Source organism: Macaca nemestrina, chromosome 5 (assembly GCF_043159975.1).
Source record: "Macaca nemestrina isolate mMacNem1 chromosome 5, mMacNem.hap1, whole genome shotgun sequence".
NCBI classification, from domain to species: Eukaryota; Metazoa; Chordata; class Mammalia; order Primates; family Cercopithecidae; genus Macaca; species Macaca nemestrina.
The window spans coordinates 156,100,706-156,126,910 of NC_092129.1; the positions used below are offsets into that span (position 1 = coordinate 156,100,706).

Consider the following 26,205-nt stretch of genomic DNA (forward strand, 5'->3'; position numbering starts at 1 on the left):
CTGACGACATTTCGGACAGTAGCTAGCATCTTATCTGGATTAATCCAGTTTTCTGATGTGGCCTGGTACTCAGGATACAGATCACTTTCTAACATTGAAGTTGTGATAGAAAAACTCTGAGGGAGTTCCAGGTAACTAAAATGTAGAAATCTGATATCAGTATGAAGCATGACTTCGTAAAGAAATTGAGATTTGGAGTTAAAAGACAAGGTTTAACTAAAAAGATGTGATGTTTTAAGTTAACGTTAGGGGAATCTAGGTGAAGGGAATATGAGAACTCTATCTTTGCAACATTTCTATAAGTCTAAAATTATTCCAAAATTAAAGCATTACTAAAAACAAAAGTTCAGGGTTTCAGCCTTGGCTCTGATGCCTGGATTTTCTGAGCCTTAGAGTCCTCACCTGTAAAATGGGATAATGGTAACGCTCATTTCCCTGTATGGCTGTTGTGAGGACCAACTATGGTTAAGTAAGTGGACACACACTGCAGACACTGAAACACACAGCCCATGCTGGTCACTTTCCAAGGGAGAGTCACATAGGTATCAGAGAGAAGCAGTAAGGTGGAAAAGGTGTTTATAGTGTAGACCCTGGTCACGGGGAACACCAAAGACCCAATTGTTATAAACCATCAGTAGAACTCTGTTATCCTTTGTAATTAAACACAGACACCAAATCTTTCAGGCATGCTGGCTCTGGCAGTGCCATTTATTATATTATTAGAAGGGTTTAGCAGCCATCTCAAAAAAATAATAATAATAAATAATAAATAAGAGGGACACAATTAGTAAGAATAAGAAAGAGGTAAAACGAACAAAAGGGAAAACAGTAGCTTCAAACACCCAACTTTCCTTTTAGGAAGTCCCTGGGCCGTAAGTCATTATTTGTTTCAAACACACTTAATGGAGAAAGGAAGAGAGAGGCATTTTCTAACCTCAAGCTACCCCACATGACTTGGCTGGTGATCTGGAAAACTTGCTCATAGCAAGCCCTAGACCAGCTCAGCCAGTGTGTGGATCTTCTGATGGCGAATGAGGTTGCAGTGTCGATTAAAGCTTTTCCCACATTCAATGCACTGGTGAGGTCGCTCCCCTGTGTGGCTTCTCTGATGTTCAATGAGAAATGAACGCCGACTGTAGCTCTTACTGCACTGGCTGCACTGATATGGCTTTTCTCCTTTGTGGATTCTCTGATGCTGGATAAGACCTGCACTCTGACTGAAGGCCTTCCCACACTCCTTACAGTGATACCGTTTCTGTATATTGTGGATTCCTCGGTGATTAAAAAGACCAGAACTTCGACTGAAGGCTTTCCCACACTCATTACATTCATAAGGTCTTTCTCCAGTGTGAATTCTTTGATGTCGAATGAGACCTGAGCTCTGAGTAAAGCTCTTCCCACATTCATCACATTTGTGTTGCCCCTCTCCTAAGAGATTTCCCCACTGCCTCTCTATCCTGTCCGTATGTTCACCAACTTCTCCATGTGGGGGATCCTGCTGTGATAGCTCCCAGGTCTGCTCATTAAACATTTTCCCATGTGGTTCCACTATCTTAGGACAGTCTTTCCTTAGCACCAACTGTCTGTCCTCAGTCTTGGTTATTTCATCTGAAACAAAGAAAAAGGCTAGGTAAACGTCACTTGTTCCCTGAGCATATGGGAAGGTGACTATGTCTATAAAAATATATCAAAGGAAAGCAAGTGGGCTAGAAACAGAAGGGCTAGTGTGGTAACACCTTCCCCTAGGTAAGGAGGAAAGTTTGCCCTCTTTGGCAAAATGCAGGTCAGTCCATCCCCACGTAGACTTCAACTGGGGAGTTGTTTTTTTGTTTTGTTTTGTTTTTTTGAGACAGAGTGTTGCTGTGGAGCCCAGGCTGGAGTGCAATGGTGTGATCTCAGCTCACTGCGGCCTCCACTTCCCCGGTTCAAGCGATTCTCCTGCCTCAGCCTCCCAAGTAGTTGAAACTACAGGCACACACCCCCATGCCCAACTAATTTTGTATTTTTAGTACAGATGGGGTTTTGCCATGTTGGATATCCTGGTCTTGAACTCCTGACCTCAGGTGGTCCACCCACCTCGGCCTCCCAAAATGCTGGAATTAAAGGCATGAGCCACTGCACCCAGTTGGCAGTTTTTTTTTATACTTTTTCATGGGGAGAGATGGGTAAAGATCAGGGTGGCTTCTCTGGATCTTCCCTTAGACCTCTCTCTCCTTTCTGAGATAACCTCAAAGTTACCCTTTCCAAGGAAAGTTACTTAATGTATTCATTCATTCATTTTCAGAACAAGTATTAAACTTCTACTATTCTAGGTGCTTCAGGCAGCACAGTAGTCCCCACTTATCTGTGGTTTTACCCTACAAAGTTTCAGCTACCCACAGTCAACCACAGTTCACATATATTAAATGGAAGATTCCAGAAGCAAACAATTCTTTTTTTCTTTTTTTTTTTTTGAGATGAAGCCTCACTCTGTCGCCCAGGCTGCAGTGCAGTGGTGTGATCTTGGCTCACTGCAACCTCCGCTTCCTGGGTTCAAGTGATTCTCCTGCCTCAGCCTCCTGAGTAGCTGGGAATACAGGCACATGCCACCATGCCCAGCTAATTTTTTTTTTTTGTATTTTTAGTAGAGATGAGATTTCACCATGCTGGCCAGGCTGGTCTTGAACTCCTGGCCTCATGATCCATCTGCCTTGGCCTCCCAAAGTGCTGGCACTACAGGCATGAGCCACCGTGCCTGGCACAAACAATTCTTAAGTTTCAAATTTGGCACCATTCTGACTAGTATGATGAAATCCCATGCCATCTGGCTCTGTCTCACCCAGGACATTGAGTCCTCCTTTTGTCCAGCATATCCGCTCTGTACATGCTGCCTGCCTGTTGCACACCTAGTAGCCATCTTGGTTATCAGATTGACTGTTGCAGTGTCACAGTGCTTGTGTTGACATACCCCTTATTTTACTTAATAATGGCCCCAAAGTGCAAAAGTAGTGAGGCTGGCATATTATTATAATTGTTCCATTTTATTATTATTGTTGTTAATCTCTTACTATGCCTAATTTATAAATTAAACTTTATCTTAGGTATGTATAGGAAAAAAATAGTATTACAGAGTTCATTCAGTGTTTGCTTTGGTTTCAGGCATCTACTGGGGGTCTTGGAATGTATCCCCTTAAATAGTAGGGACTACCATATTATATGACTTTCAAATCCACAACTATCCAAGGTGCATTCCCATCATAAGACCTTTGCTCTAGTGCTTCTCTCTTCCTGGAAACTTCTCACCTCAAATGAAAGCAAGGCCCACTCTCTCGCTTCCTTCAAGTCTCTGTTCAACTCACCTTCTCAATGAGGTCTATCTTAATTCTTCTATTTAATATCATTATCTGTTTGCCTTATCCATAGCACTCTTAATCTCCCTTATCCTGTTCTATTTTTGCCTTATTCCATAGTCTCATCACCTTCTAACACACTGTATCATCTCTTTACCTTTATATTTATTATTGTCTCCCTCTTGCTACAATCTAATCTCTATGAGAGGAGGATCCTTCTGTTTTATCCCTGAGAATCATGCCTGGCACACAGTAGTTGCTCAAAAAATATTTGTTGAATGATTGAACAAATAAAAGGGAAAAGATTGAAACCAATTCTACTACTATGGCCTCAACCAACTGGCCCAGGAACTGGCATCTGGAGCAAAGGCTGCCACACAGGACTGGTCCATAATGAACAGTGTCCAGCCAACCCAATCAAACCCTTTCTGCTTGGAGGAATTGAAGGTAAGAATGGAGAGAAACAGACCCAAACTGTCTAAACACTAAAGAGCAGATGCTATGGTATCCTTAGATGTCTTGGGTTCCCCAGGTCTGATTTCACTTTGCAACCCAGAAAAAGGCCACGGACAACAGAGCCGGACCTCCTCTTTTGACCAAAATATTTACCTCTTTCTCCCACATCTAACTGTCCTGTCTCTCACACACAAGAATAAGTACCTCTTAGGACTCCTCTGTTGTTAGGCTGTGGTTCTCCTCCTCCTTTTAGCTGGGGGATCACAACAGGTTTGGAAAATAAAAATGTGTCTGTAGAGAAGAGATGGGCCCCAAGTGGGATCAGTAGTGCCCTTTTGCTCAAACTTCGTATTAAATGTGAAATCCATAAGGGAGCTGGGTAGAATATAAAAACTCGGACATTTCCCACCTTTTAATGATTACCATTTATATAACTTTCATGACTTATGAAGCACTTTCAAATATATTATCAAACTGACTCACCACAAAACTCCTTGATGTTATTATCTCATCTCTTTAAAGAACTATAGAAAAATATGGCAAGATACCTATATATGGGTAAACAGACTATAGAGAGAAACATCTGGAAAATATGCAGCAAAGTGACAAGAGTAGTTACCTCTAGGGAGTAGGTAAGATGTGCAGAACTTTCATTTTTTACTATATAAACTTTTGTATTATTTGGATTTTTAAATAATCAGCATTACTTAAAAAGAAACTCAAACTTACCTATTAAATACTGCTTGACTAAGAATTTGAAAAGCTGGAACTTGAATTTGGTCCTTGTAATTTCAAACACTATGTTGTTTTATAATATTGGCTTTACCTAAATTTGTAACACATACCTGCACTGATATTCTACAAGGAGAACTCTACAATCTCTAGATGCCCTCTGGATACTCTCCTACAGCCATAGTAGATGCTTAATAAACACTTGCTGAATGATAGATGGATAGATGAGTGGACAGATGGAAAATGTAGATGTGCTTCTTGGAAAAGGGGGTTCTCAGCAGGGTTCTCGATGCAGTTTGGAAGGTAGAAGAAAAGAAGTGGCTAGAAAATAAAAGGTCCAAGTTCATAGAGAGAGGAAGAAGAAAGAAATTAATTGACTGGAAAGATGCTCATAAAGAGGAAAAATGATATCAGAAGCAATTTTAATCTGATAAAGTCATGGGAGCTACAGGAAGGTCTGCACAGAATTTACTCAACACATACACTTTAATTTAAATCGAGAGATGTGTTCCATGTAACAGAAATCCATAATTGCTAGGGTAAATGAAATAAATAGAAGCTAGAGACAAAGAGGCAAGGGAATTTGCAGCTTTGATACATATGGGGGTAATACGAAACTGAAAACAGCAGAACCTTGCTACAGATTGATTGTCAGAAGATTAACAAAAAGTCAGTAAGAGGGTATGATTTTGTGTGTGGGAAATCAGACAAGCTGGAGATAATTCCTGCAGGGAGGGCTAGAATGGGGAAGCAGCTGACTCAGTCCCAAGTGCTCAGATCTATATCCACAAGGGTGGCCACTGCCACCATTCAGAAGATTACAGAGAAGGAAATGGTAAAGTCTGATTTCACTGGATTCTCTCATACAGTCTGCCACTTACTAAGCATATCTCATATCTTTCTACTGCAACTATGAACCCAAATCAGCAAGGGTGGCAGTGGTGATTTGTGGCAATAGCGACCATGTATTAAGCATAATGCATGCCAGGTGCTTTTCAGAAATTGTTTGTATTTGATGCTCACAATGACTTTCTGAGGTACATACTGGTTATGGACTAAATTGTATTCCCTCACATATGTTGAGGTCCTAACCCTCAATATGATTATAGTTGAAGATAGGGTCTTGAGGGAGGTACTAAAAGTTGAATGAGGTTATAAGGTAGGGCTCTATCTGGTAGGAATGGTATCTGTCCTTATAAGAAGATGAGAGAGCTTCCTCTCTCTCTGTATGCACACAAAGAAAGGCCATGTGAGGATACAGCAAGAAGATGGCCATCTATAAGCCAGGAAGAGGCCTCACCAGAAACCAAACCTGAAAGCATCTTGATCTTGGACTACTAGCCTTCAGAAATGTGAGAAAATAAATTTCTGTTAAAGACAACCAGTCTGTGGTATTCTCTTAAGGCAGCGCAAGTAGACTAAACCAAAGCTATTATCAACCCCATTTTGTAGAAGAGGGATCTGAGGTCAAGTGGTTAAGTAATCTGCCCAATACAAGCAGCTTCCATGAGGCGATGCCAGGATCTGAACCTGTCTGTCAAACCTTGAAGTCCATTCTCTGAAGCTGTGCTCCACAGCGATCCCTGAAAGCCTTCCTCATGTATCATGCATCAGAAGTCCAGAGAGCTTCCAGGATGGTACTCAGAGAGAAGTCTGCACACAGGGAGAAGGGTCAAAGATGAGCACACTAGGGTCTAAGAAGCACTGAACATTGCTGCTATCTGGTAAGGAGTCTTTGGATCTCCTGTTTTCCCAGCTCTGGGTTTATTGTTTGTTTTTGCTTGACCAGGCAAGATTCGTTCAACATCAAATAAATGCTGTCCCTCACCTGTCTCTCCAATAGAATGGCACTTCTGAGCAGAGTCACGTGTGGGCTGGGACTGAATCAGTGGTGTCTGCTCTGCTAGAGGCACCATCTCTTTAGAGAGGACTTCTTGTCTGTGTCTGTGGGCTACCATCTGGAGACAAAAAGACAAGATTTGACTTTTGAAGAAATTAACTATCTGAAATAAACACTTCCAAAAAAGAAGGAAACAGGAAGGAGAGTATTTTGTCACCAATGTCAAGGAGACACAAAGCAGAGGATACAATTCTTGGCATGCCAAAATACACTTTTTTCTCTAGCAAATCTCCCTTCCTACCTCATGTTGTGGTTCATCGAGCTCTCTCTCCAGATCCTCCAGCAAAATCACAGCCTCTTCTCCACTCTCTGGACAGTGTTCCCTCACCCAGCCCTGGAGCTCCTTGGGCAGGATGGACAGAAACTGCTCCAGCACCAGCAGATCCAAAATCTGCTCCTTTGTGCTCACATGTGGCCTCAACCACTGGTAGCAAAGTTCCTGGAGTCGGGTAAGAGCCTCCCTTGGTCCAGGGGTCTCTTGGTAGCACAGCTGTCGAAAGTGCCTTCGGAAGATTTCCCTTGCCAGTGGATTATTGCGTTTCAGTCTGGATTCCTGCCTTTGGAGGTGACTTTTTGCTTCCACTTTCATTGTCAGAAGTTCTTCCCATGCCTGGGGAACTTGAACACCCAGGGATAAAATCTCCTTTGAGTTTGTATTCATCTTGACCTTGAACAGCTTAAAAGGTACCCTCCAACTGCAGCTATGCTTCAAGACAAACCTTGGAGGCGCCTGCCTAAGCAGTAAAAATAAATTATTTATATGGAAAAATGACAATAACTGATGACAGAAACTGATAATATAAGCATTTATCATAGGCCCTAAAGCTCTCCTCTGAAAAGTGATTTGGGATGGAAATAATGGAAATATATATATATTCATAATGTGCAAAGAGTATAGGCTTTTAAGTTACCCAGATATGGGTTTTCTTTCTTTCTTTCTTTTTTAAAAATGGGGAATTTCACTCTGTTTCCCAGGCTGGAGTGCAGTGGCATAATCACAGCTCACTGCAACCTCAAACTCCTGGGTTTAAGCGATCCTCCCACCTTGGCTTCCCAAAGTGCTGGGATTACAGGTGTCAGCCATCACACCTGACCCAGACCTAGGTTTTATTCTGATCCTAACATTTACTAATTGTGTGACCTTGTGCCAAGTTTTTAAATCTTCTTTCAGTCTTTGTTTCTTTATGTGAAAAAGAAATAGCAATAATACTTTACAGAGTTCGTGGAGGAAAACAGCCCATGAATTAGGCACTGCACAGATCACTCAGAAAGTCTGAATAAAAAGTTTGAGCTCACTGTATAAACATCAAATTAGAGAAAGAATAAATGGAGCCGGGCGCGGTGGCTCACGCCTGTAATCCCAGCACTTTGGGAGGCCGAGGCGGGCGGATCACAAGGTCAGGAGATCGAGACCACGGTGAAACCCCGTCTCTACTAAAAATACAAAAAAAATTAGCCGGGCGCGGTTGTGGGCGCCTGTAGTCCCAGCTACTCGGGAGGCTGAGGCAGGAGAATGGCGTGAACCCGGGAGGCGGAGCTTGCAGTGAGCCGAGATCGCGCCACTGCACTCCAGCCTGGGCGACAGAGCGAGACTCCGTCTCAAAAAAAAAAAAAAAAAAAAAAAAAAAAAGAATAAATGGAAATACTATTACTGTCGACTAAATGAATGAACCAACATTTACTTTACTGTTTACTTCAGTTTTCTTAAATTAATCTTCAAAACAACCATTTAAAGTTGGTATTATTTACACTAAATTTACAGAAAGAAAGGCTTGGGTGGATTCTAAGCCCTGGAGCTTTCCACACCGCCCTGCTGCTACTTAAGAGTAACAGTCAACATTGCACAAGTCTACAATAGGCTTTCAGATACAAGACCATATTTCATCCTCACAATTACCCACTGAGGTTTTATTGTAATAATTATTTCATTAGATAAGAAATGGAAGCCAGGGAAAGTTAAGTAGATTGCCCAAGGTCAACTTCTTTGTGAGGACAATCCTAAGAAGCCTAAGAAGCCAAAGAAGCCCAAGGGAGAAGTTTTCTCCAGAGACCCGGGCAGCGCCTGAAACCCCGGGGGTGTTCCCAAAATGTGGGTCTCCAAAATGTCAGAAAGCACAGCTCAGCAGCTTAACTGCAGCTTGACAGGCTCTGTGGCAGACATCTGGGGAATCTGAATTGGGAGGTGGAGAGAAGTACAGGGAGCCCCAGAATATGCACCTTTAACGGGCTCCTCAGTGATTTGTATGTATTATAAGGTTTGAGAATCAAAGAACTAAGGAAATCGGGAACTGTCACATTCTGCACTTTAAAACCAGTCCATTCAACGCCCGTTAATTTGCTTTTAGAATCTAGAGGTGAGAGGGTATACGGACTCTCCATCTTGAAGGCTGCCAAAGTCTTAACTGTCCTTAACTTCCTCTCCCGGGGGTTTCTTTCCCTGAGTCCTAAGCCTGTTGTCGTTATTCACCGAGGTGACCCTTTCGCCTCGCAGTCCTCCTACAACCCTTTCTTGTACAATGTCCCCACAGCTGGGGATGACCACCCTGGTCTAGGGGACGCCTGAAGCCGGCCGGCACTGACCGCCGCCCCCTCCTCCGTCTCCCACTTCCCAGAGGCTGAGGTTCACTTCCCACACCCCTTTCCCAGCCCCACCCTCCCCAACACTCCTCCATTCCCGGCCCCCACAGCCAACTCACGAGACCCGGAACGCGCGAGGACGGAGAGGGGGTTACCGGCCCGGGGTTGCTAGGCGCGCTGCACGAACAATGGTCGGGCGGGGAAGATGCCCACCCCTCCTCGAAGGCGGACGAGCAGAGGCACTTCCGGGCCGGTCTAGGATTCCGTGTCTCGTTGTCCGGCGTCCACCTTGCCTCGGGCTCAACCCCTAATTTCCTGGCGTCCAGTTCTTTTTCCCCAGTGAATCACATAAACAGAATGTCATACGTGTATGGGCCGCACACAGGTTTTAAACGGAAAACGTTGATGAAGCATAGACCGTTAACTATTGAAAATGCTGATTTTAAAAGCATTTTTAAAATTAATACATTATTTATGGTTTAAAAAACCCTCAGACAATACCAAAATTAATAAAGTAAAATGTCAAACCCCACCTACCCCTCCTTAGTCCCATTCCCTGAGGCAACCACTTGCCACCGTTAGCCTGGAATTTGTATATCATTGTGATCCTCTCACACACGGCGGCATTATTTTATATTTAGCCTTTTCTCCCCTGCTTATTTTAACGTTTTCACTTCATATATCCTAAACAGTTTTACTCATCATGTAGGTCTAACTTATTCTATGGGTGCATAATAGTCCATAAAGCAATTTATTTGTCCAGGCCCCTACATATTCTTTATTTAGGCATCTGCTTGCCTGCCTGCCTGCCTTCTTTCCTCTCTCCCTTCCTCTTTTCCTACCTCCTTCCCTCCCTTCCTGCCTTTCTCCTATCCTCCTTTCCTTTTCTTTCTTTCTTCTTTTTGTTTTTTTGTTTGTTTGTTTGTTTTTGCTATAAAAGTTTTCTGGAGTTTTAGTAATATGATAATACAAAATCAAACCAAAACCAATTAAATAAATTTGTCACCCAGGCTGGAGTGCAGTGGCACCATCATAGCTCACTGCAGACTCCAACTCCTGGCTCAAGCAATCCTGCTTCAGCCTCCTGAGTAGCTGGGACTACAGTCACACACCACCTTGCCCAGCTTTTTTTTTGGCGGGGGGAGGTAGAGATCAGTGTCTCGATTTCTTGGCCAGGCTGGTGTCTAACTTCTGGCCTCAAGCGATCCTCCCACCTCGGCCTGTCAAAGTGCTGGAATTACAGGCATGAGCCACCATGCCCAGCCTTAAATAAACTTTATTGGTACAAAAGAGCATAATTGTAGGTGCTATTAGTCATTCATCAGTTTTACTATGCCAACTAGAATGATGGTGCTACATAGATTAAACTATATTCTGTTTGTTTTAACAGAATCTTATCATTTATTTTATTAAAGCAGTAAGAAAGTATCTTGTGTGTTAATGGAGGCTCCATGATCTGTTTAAACTCCAAAACGGTAGTAGCTCTGAAAATTTCTTTATTGTTTTCCTCAGCCTAGCCTTCTGAGGGCATTAAATAAACCTGAGTTTTATGCTTTACTTCTATTTCTTTCAAATATCCAGTAAGTATATAATCATCAAGAGCACTAACATGCAGAAAGTTTGCTCAAAAATTCACATCACTTTTTCCACCATAACATGTTCACTTGCAAATCCCTCATTACAAACTTTCCTAACAAACTATGAAATGAAAGTAAATGCTCAACTTCTCTTGGACTTGAATAGACTATTTAAATATGTTATTCTTTTCCATTTTGGATGACCATCTGTGACAAGTAAACGCGATTTAATATTTGTATGAAACTTCTTAAATGTCTCACTGGCAGTTGGTTAGGGTCTCTCACTGGTTTATACGTGTTTGCTAAGTGGGTCAACTATAGGGCTCAGGCAGGCTCCAGCTCAGAGTCAAGTGGGCAGCACATTGGACTTCACAGTGGTTAAACAGCCCTGATAGAGACTAGCTTTCATTTGTCTGTTTCGGGGAAGATTCCACTATAGCAATACTTTGATGAGTGTCCTGGGACAGAAGAGATTATTTTTAACTTATAATTGGAAATCCCCACTGAATATTGAAAATGCCATACCAACTCAAAGACAAGAAATACTGACTGCAAAATCAGTCCAAAAGGTTGAGGATTACCTGAATCTAGAAGCAGATGTATTGAGATACTAACTCTGCTGTGGGTTATGCCATAAGCTAAAAAAAATTAAAATGAAATAAAGCAAAAAAAGAAAAAGAAAGAAAGGGCAAGCAAGAAGGAAGGAAGCAAAGAAGGAAGGAAGGAAGGAAAAGAAGAAAGAAAGAAAGAAAGAGAGAGAAAGGGAGAAAGAAAGGAAAAGAAGGAGGGAGGGAAGAAGGAAGGAAGGAAGGACTTGGAGGATTGGTGACAAAGAGGTTATTGATGGAACTAGCTCGCATGTGGATAGATCTCTTAGAATGGATACCAAATGTACAAATATTTGTATCCTATATGAATCTTCATTAACCTACTGTGTCAGAGGGTTTCAGTAAGCAAGTGAACAAGATGATGTTGAAAGAGAACATGGACTCCTCCTCTTCACAGCCTACTGGGATCCCTCCTTAAGCTTGAAAATAAAGGAAAAATTGTGAGTCCCTTCAAGGGAAATTCCGGGCACCCTGCAACCAGCAACTAGGGAAATAAATTAATAACCTGCTAAGCAAGAAGATAATAATAGCACAAACAATAGTCACTCAAGTGAGTCAGTCATGAGATGTTTGTTTCCTTATAGAAACTAAAGATAACATGTTGACATATGTCCTTGAGTTGAGTTGTTTTTCAGAAACCAGGACCTCCACCAGATGGAAAATGTTGGTCACTGTCATATAGACCTTGACAAACAGGAACCAGAAGATGGATAAGGAAGTCCTAGAAATTTTCCAGCCTTTAACTCACATTGGAGAACCCCCTCATCCATGGCTTAAAAACTCTTGCTTGTAAGCCATCTTACAAAGATTTCAGATCTTAAGTGTTAGTGGCCCATTAACCTTGCTTGGTGCTCTGCAATAAATGCCTTACTTTCTCTCACTGCAAATCCTAGTGTCAATGTTTGGCTTTGCTGCACTGGAGAAGCAGACCCAAGTTTTGTTGCTTAACAATCTGCTCTATGGATATCAGCAACTCTTTTTTCAGCTATTTCAGCATTTGCTCAAGAAACTTTTGAACATAGGGACCATGCCTGCCATGATGAAGGCCGTACATAGGCTCAAAAAACAAGACAAAAGCTTTTCTGTTGAAATCCAGTTTGCAAGAGCCAAAACCAATCCTAATCCCTAGATATGATGTAATATCACAGTGGAAACAGCCAGTCACCTGATGGTAAATTGATTACATTCAACTCTTTCCATGATGGAGAGGACAAAACTTTTCTTCAAAGCAATAGACACTTTGGGATTTGGATTGACTTTTCATACCTACCATGCTCTGTCAGTACTGACTTGTTGAAAGCCCCACTTACACCAGCCTCAACTTAGGTGGGCATTAAAATATAATGATTCGGTTTTTTCCTTTTTTTTTTTTTTTTTTTTGAGACGGTTCAACTTGTTCTTGTAAATCCTTTCCTGTCCCTTAATGGTGCCTTGAGCAGCTCCCATAGCTTTCTGGCAATTTTAAGTATTAAAGGTCTTATTCAGTTTATTTTTAATTTTAAATTGTATTGTTTATTGAATAAGTTACATAGCCAAGGATTCAAAATATAAGAGGTACAAAAGGGCATGCATTGAAAAATCTCTGTGCTATTTTAAATTTTGTTATGTGTGATGACGATATTGTAGTTTTGCAGGAAAATGTTCTTACTTTTTAGGGATGGGTACTGAAGTATTCAAAGATGGTATGCCATGATGTCTATAATTTAATTTAAAATACTTCAGCAGAGAGAAAGAAAGGTGGGGAGTTAAATATGACAAAATATGAACAATTATAAAATCTAAATGATAAGTATATAGATATTCATTACACATTATATAACGTAAACTAGAAATAAAATCCAATCCCCACCCCAACCCTGGCCAACTAAACAGACCCCTTGTGGCAAAAGTGATACCAGAAAAAACTTAAAAACTGAATTCCCAGCCCTGACAGAGTGAGAGGTCAGACACGACGACTCATTATACCCTCCTCCCTTTTGTGGTTTAGACACAACTGACCAGCATTAAAGTTAAAATAGAGATATTAGACTGATAGAATAGATTCTTTGTGGCAATAAGATACCAAATTATAAGCAGGACCTAAGTCCATGCCAGGGAAGGGTTAAGTCATGCATCCTTTCACTTAAAGAAGAAACTATATTCTAACTGACACAGGTTTTCCTTTTTCTCTGGCAGCTAAACAAGCACTGGCCCTGAGATAAGCAATATTCAAACAATTTGCAGCTACACTAGATGCTGACTAACTGTACCTTCTTCCATCAACTGTAACTATAGCTTTGATTGGACATGAGACTGATTTCAGTAGCTTTCTCCTGATAAGACCAATCATGGACTGATTCTAGCCCTTTTACAGAGATTGCGCACTTCTGTGCTCTCCTGTCCTAAAGTGACCATTTGACATATAGAGCCTAGTTGTAATACATGCAAATGTTAAGTCTCCACTTCAAAGTGAACATGTAACATGCATGTTTGTTCAATGTGCATGTGTCATGGCCCCTTCCTGAATATTCATAGCTCCTTCACTAACCTGTTGAATATGTATGTTTGGTCAACTCATTCAGTATAAAGCTTCCACTTCAACCCCTCCTCCTTCAAAGTGGCTGTCTCTGGATGTGGCCGGAGGAAGGCTTCCCAGCCTGCAGTTTGGCCACCTGGCAGGCTGTAACCCTTAAGAAGAAATACAGTCTTTTCTCTCTTTTTCCAAATTTGTATCTTGTGATCTTTTCTTTAAGTTAAAAATACATAAACCCTTGGGAGCAGATGTGTTTCCAAATTCAGGTTTTTGGTTTTTTTTAATTTTAGAAAGATAATGTGCATACACTGTATATAATGTAACTTCCAGCAGAGTTTCAGAGCATATCAAACACCTCAATATTTCTGCTTTGAGATTTATGATTAGTCACTTTAAATGAGTTAAAGGCTATAAAGAAGTTTAGGTTTTCCCCTCAGATAGATTGTAGTGCCAAATTTATGGAGGAAAGATTTGGAGTTTTTAGAATTTTATGGATTTCAGAACTGTGATTAAGGGATCCTGGATATGCACTAGTCTATTTTCTGTGTTTTTTGCATATTTAAACATTTTCAAAATAAAAATTTGTTAAATAAAAATATACAATCTATTCCTACCACTAGTCACCTAATTTCATTCACTAGAAACAGCCAAAGGTATTGATTTCTTTTTTTTCTTCTAGACAGGGTCTCCCTCTGTTGCCAAGGCTGGAGTGCTGTCACCAAGGCTGGAGTGCAGTGGCACGATCTCAGCTCACTGCAACCTCCACCTCCCAGACTCAAGAGATTCTCCCACCTCAGCCCCCCAAGTAGCTGGGGACCACAGGCATGCACCACCATGCCTGAAGAATTTTTGTATTTTTAGTAAAGACGGGGTTTTACTGTGTTGCCCAGGCTGGTCTGGAACTCCTGAGCTCAAGTGATATGCTCCCCTCCTCATCCCAAAGTGCTAGGATTCCAGGTGTAAGCCACCATGCCCAGCCTTCATTTCTTATACAGCCTTTCAGAGGTATTTTAGGTATGTAGAAGCAAATATTTATATATAATTTTGCCCTGGGATTTTACAGAAATAGTAGAAATTTTTCCTGTAGCCATACATACAAAGCTGCATCTCTATTTTGACAGCTGCATACTATTTCATTATGCAGCCAGTCCTTTATTGATGGGCAATTAAGCTATTAATATTTCCTATCACTTTCCATTTATAAACGCTGCTGAGCTTCAGACACGTATTATCTTACATATAATACGTGTGTGAGTCTGTCTCTAGGATAAATTTCTAGAAGTAGAATTCCTGCGTCAAAGAATATGCACATTTAAAAAATGTATAGACTTCGGGCCCGGGCGCTGGAAGGTGGGGGTCTTCCGCGGAGAAAAGCCAGCAGCTCGAGCGACGCAGGGCCAGGAGGGCAGGACCGCGCCGCGGCCACAGCCCGGAGCTTCTTCAGCCCCCCGACACGGGCCACCCTCCGGTCTGTTCTCCCCGCCCGGTCGCCGCCCGCCAGCCCTCCATCCCCCAACCGCCCGACCTCCTAAGTAAGAGCTGAAAGAATCATTTTTGAGAGTCATGACCCATAGCTGCCTGCTTCGTCCCCCAACCCTCGACGACGAAAAGGACTTCGTCCCCCGGCCGCGCGGCTCCGGGGAAGGAAGACAGAGCGACCTCCGCCGCGCGCTCAGGGCCACTCTAGAGGGAGAAGCCGCCCCGAGGCCGGCAGAGCGCCCAGCCGCGGCGGAGACCCGAAGCCTTCCGGAGCCCAAGGCTGTGCACCGGCCCTGTGCTGATTCTCTGCCTAGGAAAGGACCATGCAGCTTGAGATGAAAGTACCCCTGAACTTCATCATTTTCTACTCTTGTATAACAAGCTGCTCTGGCGCTTCTGAAAAAGAAATAAGAAGTCCACTGGTATCCTGACAAACCGCTGAAGGGCTCTGGCTTCCACCATGTCCACATTGGGGAGATGGTGGACCCCTTTGGGGAGCTGGCCGCCAAGCGAAGTGGCCTGGCAGTGGAAGATGTGTGGGCCAATGTGCCTGAGGAGATAAGCATATGGATTGACCCCTTCGAGGTGTCCAACCAGATTGGCGAGAAGGGAGCAGTGAAAGTGCTGTACCTGGATGACAGTGAGGGCTGCGGGGCCCCAGAGCTGGACATGGAGATCAAGAGCAGTTTCAACCCTGACGACCAGAATACTCGTGCCTACCGGAAGCCAGGACAGCTCCTTGTCCAACTCCCCGTCGCCATGCTTTTCCCATCACCCAGCCCCACCTTCATCCTCTGCCTCGCCAGCCCATCACCTTCACCATAGACTCCTTTGCTGCCACCAAATTAGGCTCCATGAAGATAAAGAAGAGCGGTGGGGCAGCAAGTGGTAGAGGAGCAGCCAGCGGTGAGGCAGGTGGCCAGCAGCTACCACAGTAGCCTCCATGGCCCGCTTCAGCACCAACAGCTTGTTGAAACACAAGAGTCTTTCTCTGTCTATGCATTCACTGAACTTCATCCCGCTCAACCGGGCCCTCAGTCCTAGCTCTTGCCCAAGGCCACGTACAGTCTCAAGTACAACAGTGGCGGCTCGCTCAGTTTCTTCTTTGATGGGGCCGATGGCCAGGGCAGTGGCACCCCATCCCCCTTTGGAGGCAGTGGGACTGTCACCTGCAACAACAGCAGCTTCTGCATGGTCTAGATATTTGGAGGTGGCACCACCCGCCTCTTCCTGGAGAAACCACCCTTCATGGAAGGCCTCAGCTACAACCTGAACACCATGCAATATCCTAGTCAGCCCTTCCAGTCCATGGTGCTGGCCAACTGACCGTCTACCTGCCCTGGGGCCAGGCACCCAAGACCACAGAAAAGAGAGAGAAAGAAAAGGAAAGGCAAAAAAAAAAAAAAAAAAAGGAAAAGAAAAATGTACAAGAAGATTTTCAATTTTCTCACTCTCACTTCTACAAAAAAAGATCTAGTGCAGGCACGGAATGGGAGGGGCTCCCAAAGCACCAAAATGTGTTTAACTTACCCCCTACCACTTACTACTCGCCCATCGGCCTGTAATTTGGTTGGTTTGGGTTTTATATTTCTTTTTTCTGTCTTCGTTTTTTTAACATGTAGTTCTCTATATAACATCTTTAAGTGGTGGCTTCCTTTGCTAAGAATGGTCCAGAAATGAATTTCTGCTCCCTGTTCCTCCCTTCCTCCTCACACTCCTGGTTTAGGATTGGTGTGTCCAAGCTCACAGGGAAGGAAGAGCTGCAGCTGGAGCCTGACCCTCCCTGGAACAGGGAGAGGCTGGCCTGTGTCACTGCCTCTGTCACCCAGCTATCCTCACACTCAAAGCCATCCAATCTTGGCAGGCCTTCTCAGGCCCTGCCACCAAAATAGGACTGACTCCAGCCCCCACTCCATTTCAGGCTGGGCCACAAGGAGCTGCCAGTTGGCCACTTGACACCCCCCACACCCTAGAGCTGATGTTTGTGGCTACAGGAAGGTTAGCATTTTATCTAGTTTAATTCCTGTCATCTCTGTCCTGAGGCCCCACGTCACCATTCCCTCCAGGCCCAGACCATCATCAAGGCCCTGGCCACCCAGCCACTGATGCATATGGCCTTTTCTTTCTCTCATGCAGCTTCTTCTCTCCTGGGCCAGAGGTTGTGGGTAGGGAGGTGGTGTGTGTGTGTGTGTGTGTGTGTGTGTGTGTGGTTTGCTGTCCAGTTTTAAAGGATTCCAAGCCATGTGAAACTTACTCTGTAGATGCGATTCTGGGTTGCGACAAATGCTTATTAATGAGTGAGGCTGGGGAGTGGGCTAGGAGTATTAGCAGTCCTTTTACAGTGTGTGTGGTGGGGTCACACCACTATGGCTAAGCTTAAGACACTCCCAGAGAGAAGCACTGCAGAAGGAACTGGTTTCCAGACTGCAGAGGGATCTGCACTTTTGTTTTTGACCACCTCCACCAAAAAAATAGGTTAGCTCTGACGGGCAAAGGGAATACCCAAGCCTCTGATGCCTATGAGAAGTCCCTGGACTTCGACCGTCCTGTTGTGTGACCTTAGCCCCGTAGGAAGCTGCTTACCTGAGCACCTATGGGGGTGAGAAGGGAAGCAGGGTGGGATACTGGAGTCAGCATCTGCAGTGGGCAGCCCTGAGCCTGGAATGGATACTTTTGGTCTTTTGGTTGTAGATGTTATTTGAGTACATTTGTGCCCCTGCCTGATAGAGCTTCTCAGTACTTCCTACTATCCCCCTCACTGCCCTGACCTAACCCCACTGGACCTTAATACAGTGAGGGGTAGTGTCCTGGACAGGGACTCTGCACTCCCAGCTGACGTGTTTGGATCACAGAAGAGTGTTTGCTCCTCTGCCTTTGCTAGAAGAGGGTTTGTTTCTCCAACCCTAGAAGGCCAGGCAAAGGTGGACAGGAGCCAGGGGAGCAGGGTAATAAACATTTTATTCTTTGGCAAGTGGGGCACTTGGCATCAGGGTCCCATCACCAGAAAGCACCAAAACCCTTGCCGCCACACTCACTCCATCCTCCCCAGGGACCTCAAGTGGGCAACTGCTGTGGCTGTGGGTCCAGCCCAGGCAGGCACTGCCAGCCTTCTCTCCCTGCAGTGGGCACTAGCTCTACTTCCCCCAGCAGGCAGTGCCCCGATTTCTCAGCCCAGCACTATCTGTTCCCCTAGACTTCTCAGGGGCCAGCCCAGTTTGGGCCACGCTCTCCCTCATTCACCGCTCCCACATAGGTGATAGGCCCAGCAGATAGCTTCTCTCTGGGAAAGGTTGGATGCTGTCTTACATCTCCTTCTAGCCCTCCTATCATCCACACACACCGGCATCCACCCACATCTAGATCAGCTTGTTTCTCACCACATGCAGGGAGAAAGGGGTGACCAATCCCTTCTTGTCTTTTGAAATATGAGGAAAATTGTGTGTTCAGGAGCATGACTTCAGTGCTGAGCTCTAGAGCCCAGTTCAATCTGTCTTGTCTCAAATCTAGGCATTTTTGCTTCAATTTTATTTTTTTTAAGAAAACAAAAACAGAAACCTGTACTAATTTACCTGGTTTCATAGGAAAACTTTCTAAAAATTTTTAATGTTTTTTGATGTCCATTTGTATTGAATAATTTGCTATACTTGTAAAATGTAAGAGGTATGTATAATAGATGTATATTTCTAACACAATAAACATATTTTTTTACTTTTCAAGATTTTTCCTTAAAAAGATGAGAGAAACTTTTTTTTTTCCAGGAAAAACAAACTTTAGAAAAGAGAATAAAATCTTTTCTCCACTTTCTCCATCTTGTCTCTATCTATCCCTCTTTCCCAGGAACAAATCAGAAGGTGGATTATCTTGTGAAGAACGTAAACTGTTAGTCTGGAATGATGTCTTTTCCTCAATGTAGTGAGCTATGGATCCTCTAGTTTTCTCTCTAGGGATGGGAAGGGGGCAATGAGGCAAGCCTAGAGAGGAGCCAGGAGAGCAGGGTCATGAGCTTTTTTCTTTAGTGAAGGAAGAATATAATCAAGGGGTTTGTATTCAGAATGTTGTGCAATATTTTGGAATGGGACATTAGCATGTTTAGAGATTTTTAGTTTAAAAACAAAACAAAAAGATTTATGAAATCTGTAGAGTTTCTACTGTTACAGATTGTTTTAAGTTTGTATGGAAAGCATTATATATTATATAATTTTAAAAAATGTGTACATACTGCTAGATTGCCCTCAAAGTAGTTATAAAAATTTACAGCTCTCTAACAATACCTGAAAGTTATTTCCCCTCCCACCTTCACCAAAGTTTTTGATCTTTGACAGTCTGATGGGTAAAAAATGGCATATTATTGTGGTATTAATGAACATTTTTTAAAAAACAAGCTCTGGCGAGTTTATTTAAGGAAATTTTTGCATGGTTTACTTTTCACTAGTCTGTGCTGGCATGCTTCTAAAGATATCAGAATCACCTGGATCAATGATAGCCAGTGTGCATACTCTGTAGTATTTTCCGCATCCTGTGGCCAGTTCAATATTATTGCTGCTGTAGTGATGGACACAAATTTTGGCCAAAATTGTGTAGTACTCTATTTCAGATTTCTTCAAAGGTGGGCAGTTGTTAGTGAGAATGACCAATTTCACTTTGCCTTGTCTGATCATCTTCAGAGTCCGCTCGTACCCCAGCGCATCCTTTCCTCTTTTCAAAACAAGTTGGAGCCTAGAGTTGCTGGACTCCAGCAATTTTTTCGTTTTCTTTGTAGCCACCATTTTCCTGCCTTAGGTGCCAGATGGCCTCCAACCAAGAGCAGCCATCAGGATGCTGCAAGGGAGTGAGAAAGGAACATTTCTTTAAATATGAATGAGGTTGAATGAATTAGTATTCATGCATATTTCCTTCCTGTGAATTTTCTGTTTATGTCTTTTCCATTTTTTCTGTTTGTGATGGTGTTTCTTTTTGTTTTTGAGACACAGTCTCCCTGTTGCCCAGAGCTGGAGTGCAGTGGCGTGATCTTGGCTCAAAACAACCTCCACCTCCCAGGTTTAAGTGATTCTTGTGCCTCAGCCTCCTAAGTAGCTGGGACTGCAGGTGTGCCCACAACACCCTGCTAAGTTTTGTATTTTTTGGTAGAGACAGGGTTTCACCATGTTGGCCAGGCTGGCCTTGAACTCCTGAACTCAAATGATCTGCCGACCTCAGCCAAAGTACTAGGATTAAGGTGTGAGTCATTGCAGGTGGCCTGTGATAGTATTTCTTTTGTTGACTTGTATGATTATCATGTATTAGGGAAATCAGTCCTTTGTGATAAACACAGAATTTTTCTATTTAACTTTGTTCGTGGTTTTTGTTATACAGAAATTTTAAATTTTTAAGTGGTTTAATTTAATAATCTTTTGTGTTTTCTAGGTTTTCTGTGATACTTAGAAAGACCTCCCTCATGCCAAAACTATAAAAGAAAATTCCCTCTTTTATTTATTTTTTTTAGTGCTTTTATGGGATTTTATTTTTTTCTGTTTAAATTTTGAATCTCCTGGTTGTGAGATGTGAGATGTGGATTATGCTCTATTTTTTTCAGATGTCTATCTAGATATTCCAGTACCCTTTATAGCATAATTCATCTTTTCTCCACTGCCTTGAAATGTCAACTTTATCAAATGCTTAAATATTTGTGCCTGCTTCTGGATTTTCTATCCTATTTGTACTACAATGTTTTATTCGCTATGCCTTAAAATATGTCTAAATACCCAAAAGGTATTTAGACCTCATTATTCTTTTCTGAATTTTCTTGGCTACTAATGTTGTTTATTTTCCATATAAACTTGTTGTTTATATGGAACTTGGCTACTAATGTTGTTTATTTTCCATATAAACTTTAGAAGCAATATATACAGTTTGAAAACAAAACTCTATTTTAATTTGTATTGGCATTATGTTAAATATGTAGACTAACTTGTAGAGAAGATTGACAAAGCGTTCTTTATATTCATCTTGTAATTTCCTTCTAAATTTATTTCTCAATGTTTTATCTCTTTTGTTGCTATTGTAAATGTTTTATCTCTTTTGTTGCTATTGTAAATGGGGTCTTTTCTTCCATTGTGTGTGTGGGTAGGAAGGCAAGTGATTTCTCTTATTTATTTGTATAAATATATTTAATTGCATAAATAAATCCTGTGTACCTTCATATATCTAATGTAATGATACTTTTATCTCCTTCTTTTGAATTTATTTATTTAAATAATTCTGACTAACCCAAAACACTACAAAATTCTTGTGATGAAAGTGGACATCTTTCTAACTTGTTGCTAATTTCAAAGGCAATGCATATAATGTATTCTCTGAAAAGCAGGATGATGACTGTTGATGTAAGTTAGATATGTTTTCTAATGTGAAGTAAGGAGCTATCCTCTTTTATTAAAAGTTTCAAAAATTACAACCAAGAAAATAGATCTAAATGCAACCAAATGCCATTTCCACATTTACTTAAATCCTTATATGCTTTTTCTCCTCACGTATGCTAATGTGGTGAATTAAGTTTAAATATTTTTCTATTTTAAATAATACTTATGCTCATCTCCATTTTGTCATTGTGAATTATTTATTCCTTTAGCGTGCTGCTGGATTCTATCCAGCAGCACACTATCATTTTATTTAGGATTCTGCATAAGAAAGAATGAAAAATGGGTTTTCCTATTGGTAATTATCATGAGTTTTGAGATCACTCTTAGAATTGTTTCTGAAAAAAATCGAATATTCTCTTTGTTTTTTACATTCTGGAATCATTTTAAATGCATTGAAATTATCTGTTCCTTAATGGTTTATTAAAATTTATCTGTGAAACTGTTAGAGCTAATGCTTTTTCTGGGGGAAGTCTGTTGACAACTTTTATTTGTTCTATTCTAATTGGTATGTTTGATTTTCCATTTCTTCTAAAGGTTGTCTGGTATGTTTTGTAGAAATACATTGCAACCAGGTTTTTCAATCATATTGCAGAGCATTAAACAAAATAATATCTTTTAATTTCATCTGCATTTGCGATTACAAGCATTCCTACTACCACTGACTCGCTGGAGTGAGAGCAGTTACAGGAACTGAGAGAATGGCAGAGCTCAGAATAGAAACTGAAGCGGAGGGGGAACTCAACTTCCACCTAACACACGGTTTTGGCAGCGCGCGCTTTGTCAGCCAGGGTATTTAAAGTTCGCGGGAACTAGAGGTGCAAAAGGAGGAAAAACCAACAGGCTGGGCGCCGGTGGCTGGCTGTAATAATCCCAGTGAATAGGGAGGCCGAGTGGGAGGATCACTTGAGCCCAAGAGTTGGAGACTAGCCTGGCCAACTTGGCAAGACTCCGTCTCTACAAAACGAACAAACAAAAATCAAGAAATTAGATCTGGATCAAAAAGGAAATTCCTCGAAAGAAAAAGGTCCGGGCCGCAAGATTCTGCCAAGAGTGGGGAAGCACAGTACCCATAGCTTGGCCAGCCCGGATTGCAGCTCCTGCTCTCACTGCGCACTCCAACGAGTAAGAGGTGCTTGAGGAATATTTATTAAGTAAATCTTCCTCACTCTGTTGTTTTCCTGCTTTGGACTCCGATTCTTAAATTTTGGTCTTTCTGATTCAGACATTTTAAACCTAGAAGGACCTGGGAACGCATCCAGTAAAGATTACACGTCGGCGCACCCACTGCTCTTTGCTCTGAGATTCCATCCCCCAATCCCACCTTAGTGTCCTACCTTGAGGTTCCTGGATGGTCGCCAGAGAATCTCCGAACCCATGAATTTCAAGAATCTTTCCTCAGATCCTTAAAGGGCTACCCAAATGGTCCCGCTGGACGAAGATCAGATCTCCCAATTCCTTTGCCCAGACACTACTAACACCTCACCCCCGCCCCCGCCCCGTGCTTTTTAGCACTTCCGCCGCCCATCTCTGCCAGGCAAAGCACGACAAATCCTTTGCAGGTGGAAATTCTACCTTTTACTTGTTTCACAGTCTTCACACTACCGTCACCACTAAGGTCAACGCAGTAGGTGGTCAGCGCCGAATGTAACATTGACTCTGGAGTCCTATGTAAGTGACTATTAATTGTATTTTACAGATTATTTATTTATTTACTTAATGCTGGATCTCGCACAGTCTCCTAGGCTGGAGTGCAGTGGTGCAATCCTAGTTCAGGGCAGCCTCCAACTCCTGCGTTCAAGCGATCTTTGCGCCTAGGCCTCTGAAAGTGCTGGGATTACGTGGGTGAGCCACCGTGCCCCACCCCAGTTTTTAAAATGATGTAAAGTTATATGCTCCTCTGCCTGCCAACCCCTTCAGACGTTGCAAAAGCAAATTTAGTAATAGCCAAAAAGCCCTTGCACCACCCATTCAATTCCTAAAAATAAAAAGAATAATAATCTGCAAGAGTTTGGCTTTGGCGTGTATTCCTCAAAGCTACTTAAAAATGAATATATAATTGTATGCGTACTTCTAGACTTATATTTACAAAAACAGAAACTGCTACACAATATTGTTTTGCAGCACGCTTTTTATGTCAGTTACTACCTGTCTATTTTATTCTTTTTGATAGTTGTATAGTAGTACAATTAAGTTGATGCACCACAATTTGTTTAACCAACCTCATACCAACCCTCTTTCAAAGGCTGCTACCTTGAACATTCTTTTATGCTCTTGTTCATACCTTGTTGAATTTATGCAAATATTTCTGTAGAATAGAGTTTTAGAAGTGGAATAGCGAAGTGATGATACCTACCTTTTAAAAAATCAGTTTATTGAAGTTTAATTTCCATTCAGTACAATTTACCTTTTTATATGTAGTTGGATGAATTTTGGCAGACACATGTAGTCATGCAAAGACCTCTACAATAACAAGATATACATTTCCAGCATCCCCACCCCAATATTCTTCCTCACTTCTCTTTAGTCAGTCTTTCCCTCTACTCCCAGCCAGACAATTACTAATGTGATTTTTTACTTTATCTTTTGTCTTATCTAGAATAGAATCATACAGTACAAGCATTTAAGTCTGGTTTCTACTTTCTTTCACTTGGCACACTGCTTTTGAGACTCATTTATGTTGTGTTTATCTGGTTTGTTCTTTATGCTGCTGCGTAATATTCCATTACATAGATGTACCACAAGTTGCTTAATCTATTCACTAGGTGTTAGACATTTGGATTGTTTCCAGTTTTGGCAATTATAAATAAAACTGCTATAAACATTTGTGTACAGGTGGACATGTTTTCAGTTTTTCTGAGTAAATATCTACGAGGAGGATTATTGGGTCATGGAGTAAGAATATACTTAACTTCATTTTAAAAACCTGAAAAACTGTTTTTCCAAGTGGCCATACCATTTTTGCGTTCTCACTGGCAAAGTATGAGAGTTTCAATTTTTCCATACCCTCATCAGCACTTAGTATTATCAGGTTTTTAAATTTTTTTTTAAAGTTTTGCCATTGTAATAGGCATGTAGTGGTTTTAATTTGAATTTTCATAATGACAATGATATTGAAGTTTTCTCATGTGCTTGTTTGCTATTTGTATATCATTTTTGTTAAAGTGTAATTCAAATCTTTTCCCCATTTTTACTGGGGAGGGTGGAATTGTTTTCTTATTGTTGTGCAAAATCTACACATGTTTTCTCTGAGTCAGAGAGTTGTCCATTTTTACTAACAGTACCTTTCAAAGAACAGAAGTTTTTAATTTTGACTGTCAAATTATCAATTTTTTATGATTTATGGTTTTTTTCTATTTTAAAATCCTTGTCTAACAAAGTCATAAGGATTTTCTCTGAAGTTTTCTTTAAGAAATCTTAAAGTCGTAGGTTTAGTTTTAGGTTTTATTTTGGTCTGTGGGCCATTGTGAGTTAATTTTTGTATACAGTGTTAGGTAAGGATGGAGATTCATGTTTTTGTTTTGTTTTGTTTTTGCACATGGCTCTTGTCCAATTGGTACACCACTTGTTGAAAAGATATTCCTTTCCCCTCTAAAGGATTAACTGAATCACCTTGGCAACTTTTATGAAAATCAGTTGATATCATGAGTCTATTTTTGAACTCTAATATCTACTTTTAAATTGTGATAAATGATAGGCAAATTTGCCATCCTCACCAGAAAAGTGTGATATCAGCCTTACAGCTGACTCCCAGTTCATTTGGACCCTTGCCCCTTCCTCACCAGAAACAGAAGTAGTACCCTGTGCTCCAGTTTCTCTTCCCTCAGCCCAAACCCAGCTCTTCTTAAAGTCTCATGAGCTGATGCCACTGCACAGCTTGGTAGCAGACAACAGAGCAACATCTATATTTGCCAGAAACTCTTCATGAAGCAGCCAATTCATTTCTCTATGCTAGATATTGTGGAGACAACTGCTCTTGGGCTGGGTAAGGATTTATTACTGAATCTGGGGATGTGAGTTCAAGACTCAACCATACCTGAGGGTCTAGTTTGGCGTTTACCTCTCCAGTAACTGCTCATTTCTCTCCTTTACTGAGTAAAACTCCTTTCCAAGTTGATATATTTAATTCCAAGGAGTGATAATGTTATGTTTCAAAACGAAAGAATTCTCACGTTGTAATTTAATGCCTCTTCTCTGTGAATCAAGTTGGGCTGAGCCCTGGAGACCTCAGAAAAGGACACTGTCTTAGGTTTATCAACTGCTCGGCAGCCAGGTGGAAAAGCCGAATGGGAAGGTTTCTCAGGATGCCACACCCGCTGGCCTCATCTTCCGAAGATCCTCGGCTCTCGCTTTGCCCCTTAGCCCGCTCACGGACGCCCGGCCTCACCAGGTCACGTGTTGCTTGATTTGTATGCAAACTTTTGTTCGTCCTTTATCTGAAATTCAAATTTAATTGGGTATTCTGTATCTTATCTGGCAATCCTACCGCGAACCCGACCTCAGGCCGGAGGAGGAGAAATTGCATTCAGGGTAACTTCCTACCCCACTGAGCCGGAGAACAGTTGCCTAAGTGTTGGGAAGAGTGAAAACCTGTCACCCTGAAAAGAAAGGAAGTCTCCTCCAATTGAAAACAAACAAACAAA

General features: G+C 41.9%; 2 protein-coding genes and 1 pseudogene across 4 annotated transcripts; 1 reads left to right on the forward strand and 2 right to left on the reverse strand.

Moving 5' to 3' along the window:
• Positions 1-678: 678 nt before the first annotated feature.
• On the reverse strand, positions 679-9,219 carry LOC105491621 (zinc finger and SCAN domain containing 9). 3 transcript variants are annotated; one of them, XM_011758179.2, is made up of 4 exons: positions 9,114-9,219; positions 6,659-7,151; positions 6,346-6,475; positions 679-1,608 (listed from the first exon to the last, which is right to left on the reverse strand). In XM_011758179.2, the coding sequence occupies exons 2-4, from the start codon at positions 7,076-7,078 to the stop codon at positions 992-994; spliced, it is 1,167 nt and encodes a 388-aa protein (XP_011756481.2). In that variant the 5' UTR covers positions 7,079-7,151; positions 9,114-9,219; the 3' UTR covers positions 679-991. The 3 variants fall into 3 exon arrangements, with proteins under 3 accessions (XP_011756481.2, XP_024651759.2, XP_024651758.2); XM_024795990.2 differs by lacking the exon at positions 9,114-9,219 and adding an exon at positions 3,990-4,076 and having other exon boundaries at positions 845-1,608; positions 6,659-8,019; XM_024795991.2 differs by lacking the exon at positions 9,114-9,219 and having other exon boundaries at positions 6,659-8,016.
• Positions 9,220-15,457: 6,238 nt separating this feature from the next.
• LOC105491622 (protein Tob2-like) lies at positions 15,458-16,292 on the forward strand. Its single transcript, XM_024795992.2, has one exon. The coding sequence runs from the start codon at positions 15,648-15,650 to the stop codon at positions 15,993-15,995; it is 348 nt and encodes a 115-aa protein (XP_024651760.1). The 5' UTR covers positions 15,458-15,647; the 3' UTR covers positions 15,996-16,292.
• Positions 16,293-19,588: 3,296 nt separating this feature from the next.
• On the reverse strand, positions 19,589-25,746 carry LOC105491623 (large ribosomal subunit protein eL30 pseudogene; annotated as a pseudogene).
• Between the last annotated feature and the right edge of the window lie 459 nt (positions 25,747-26,205).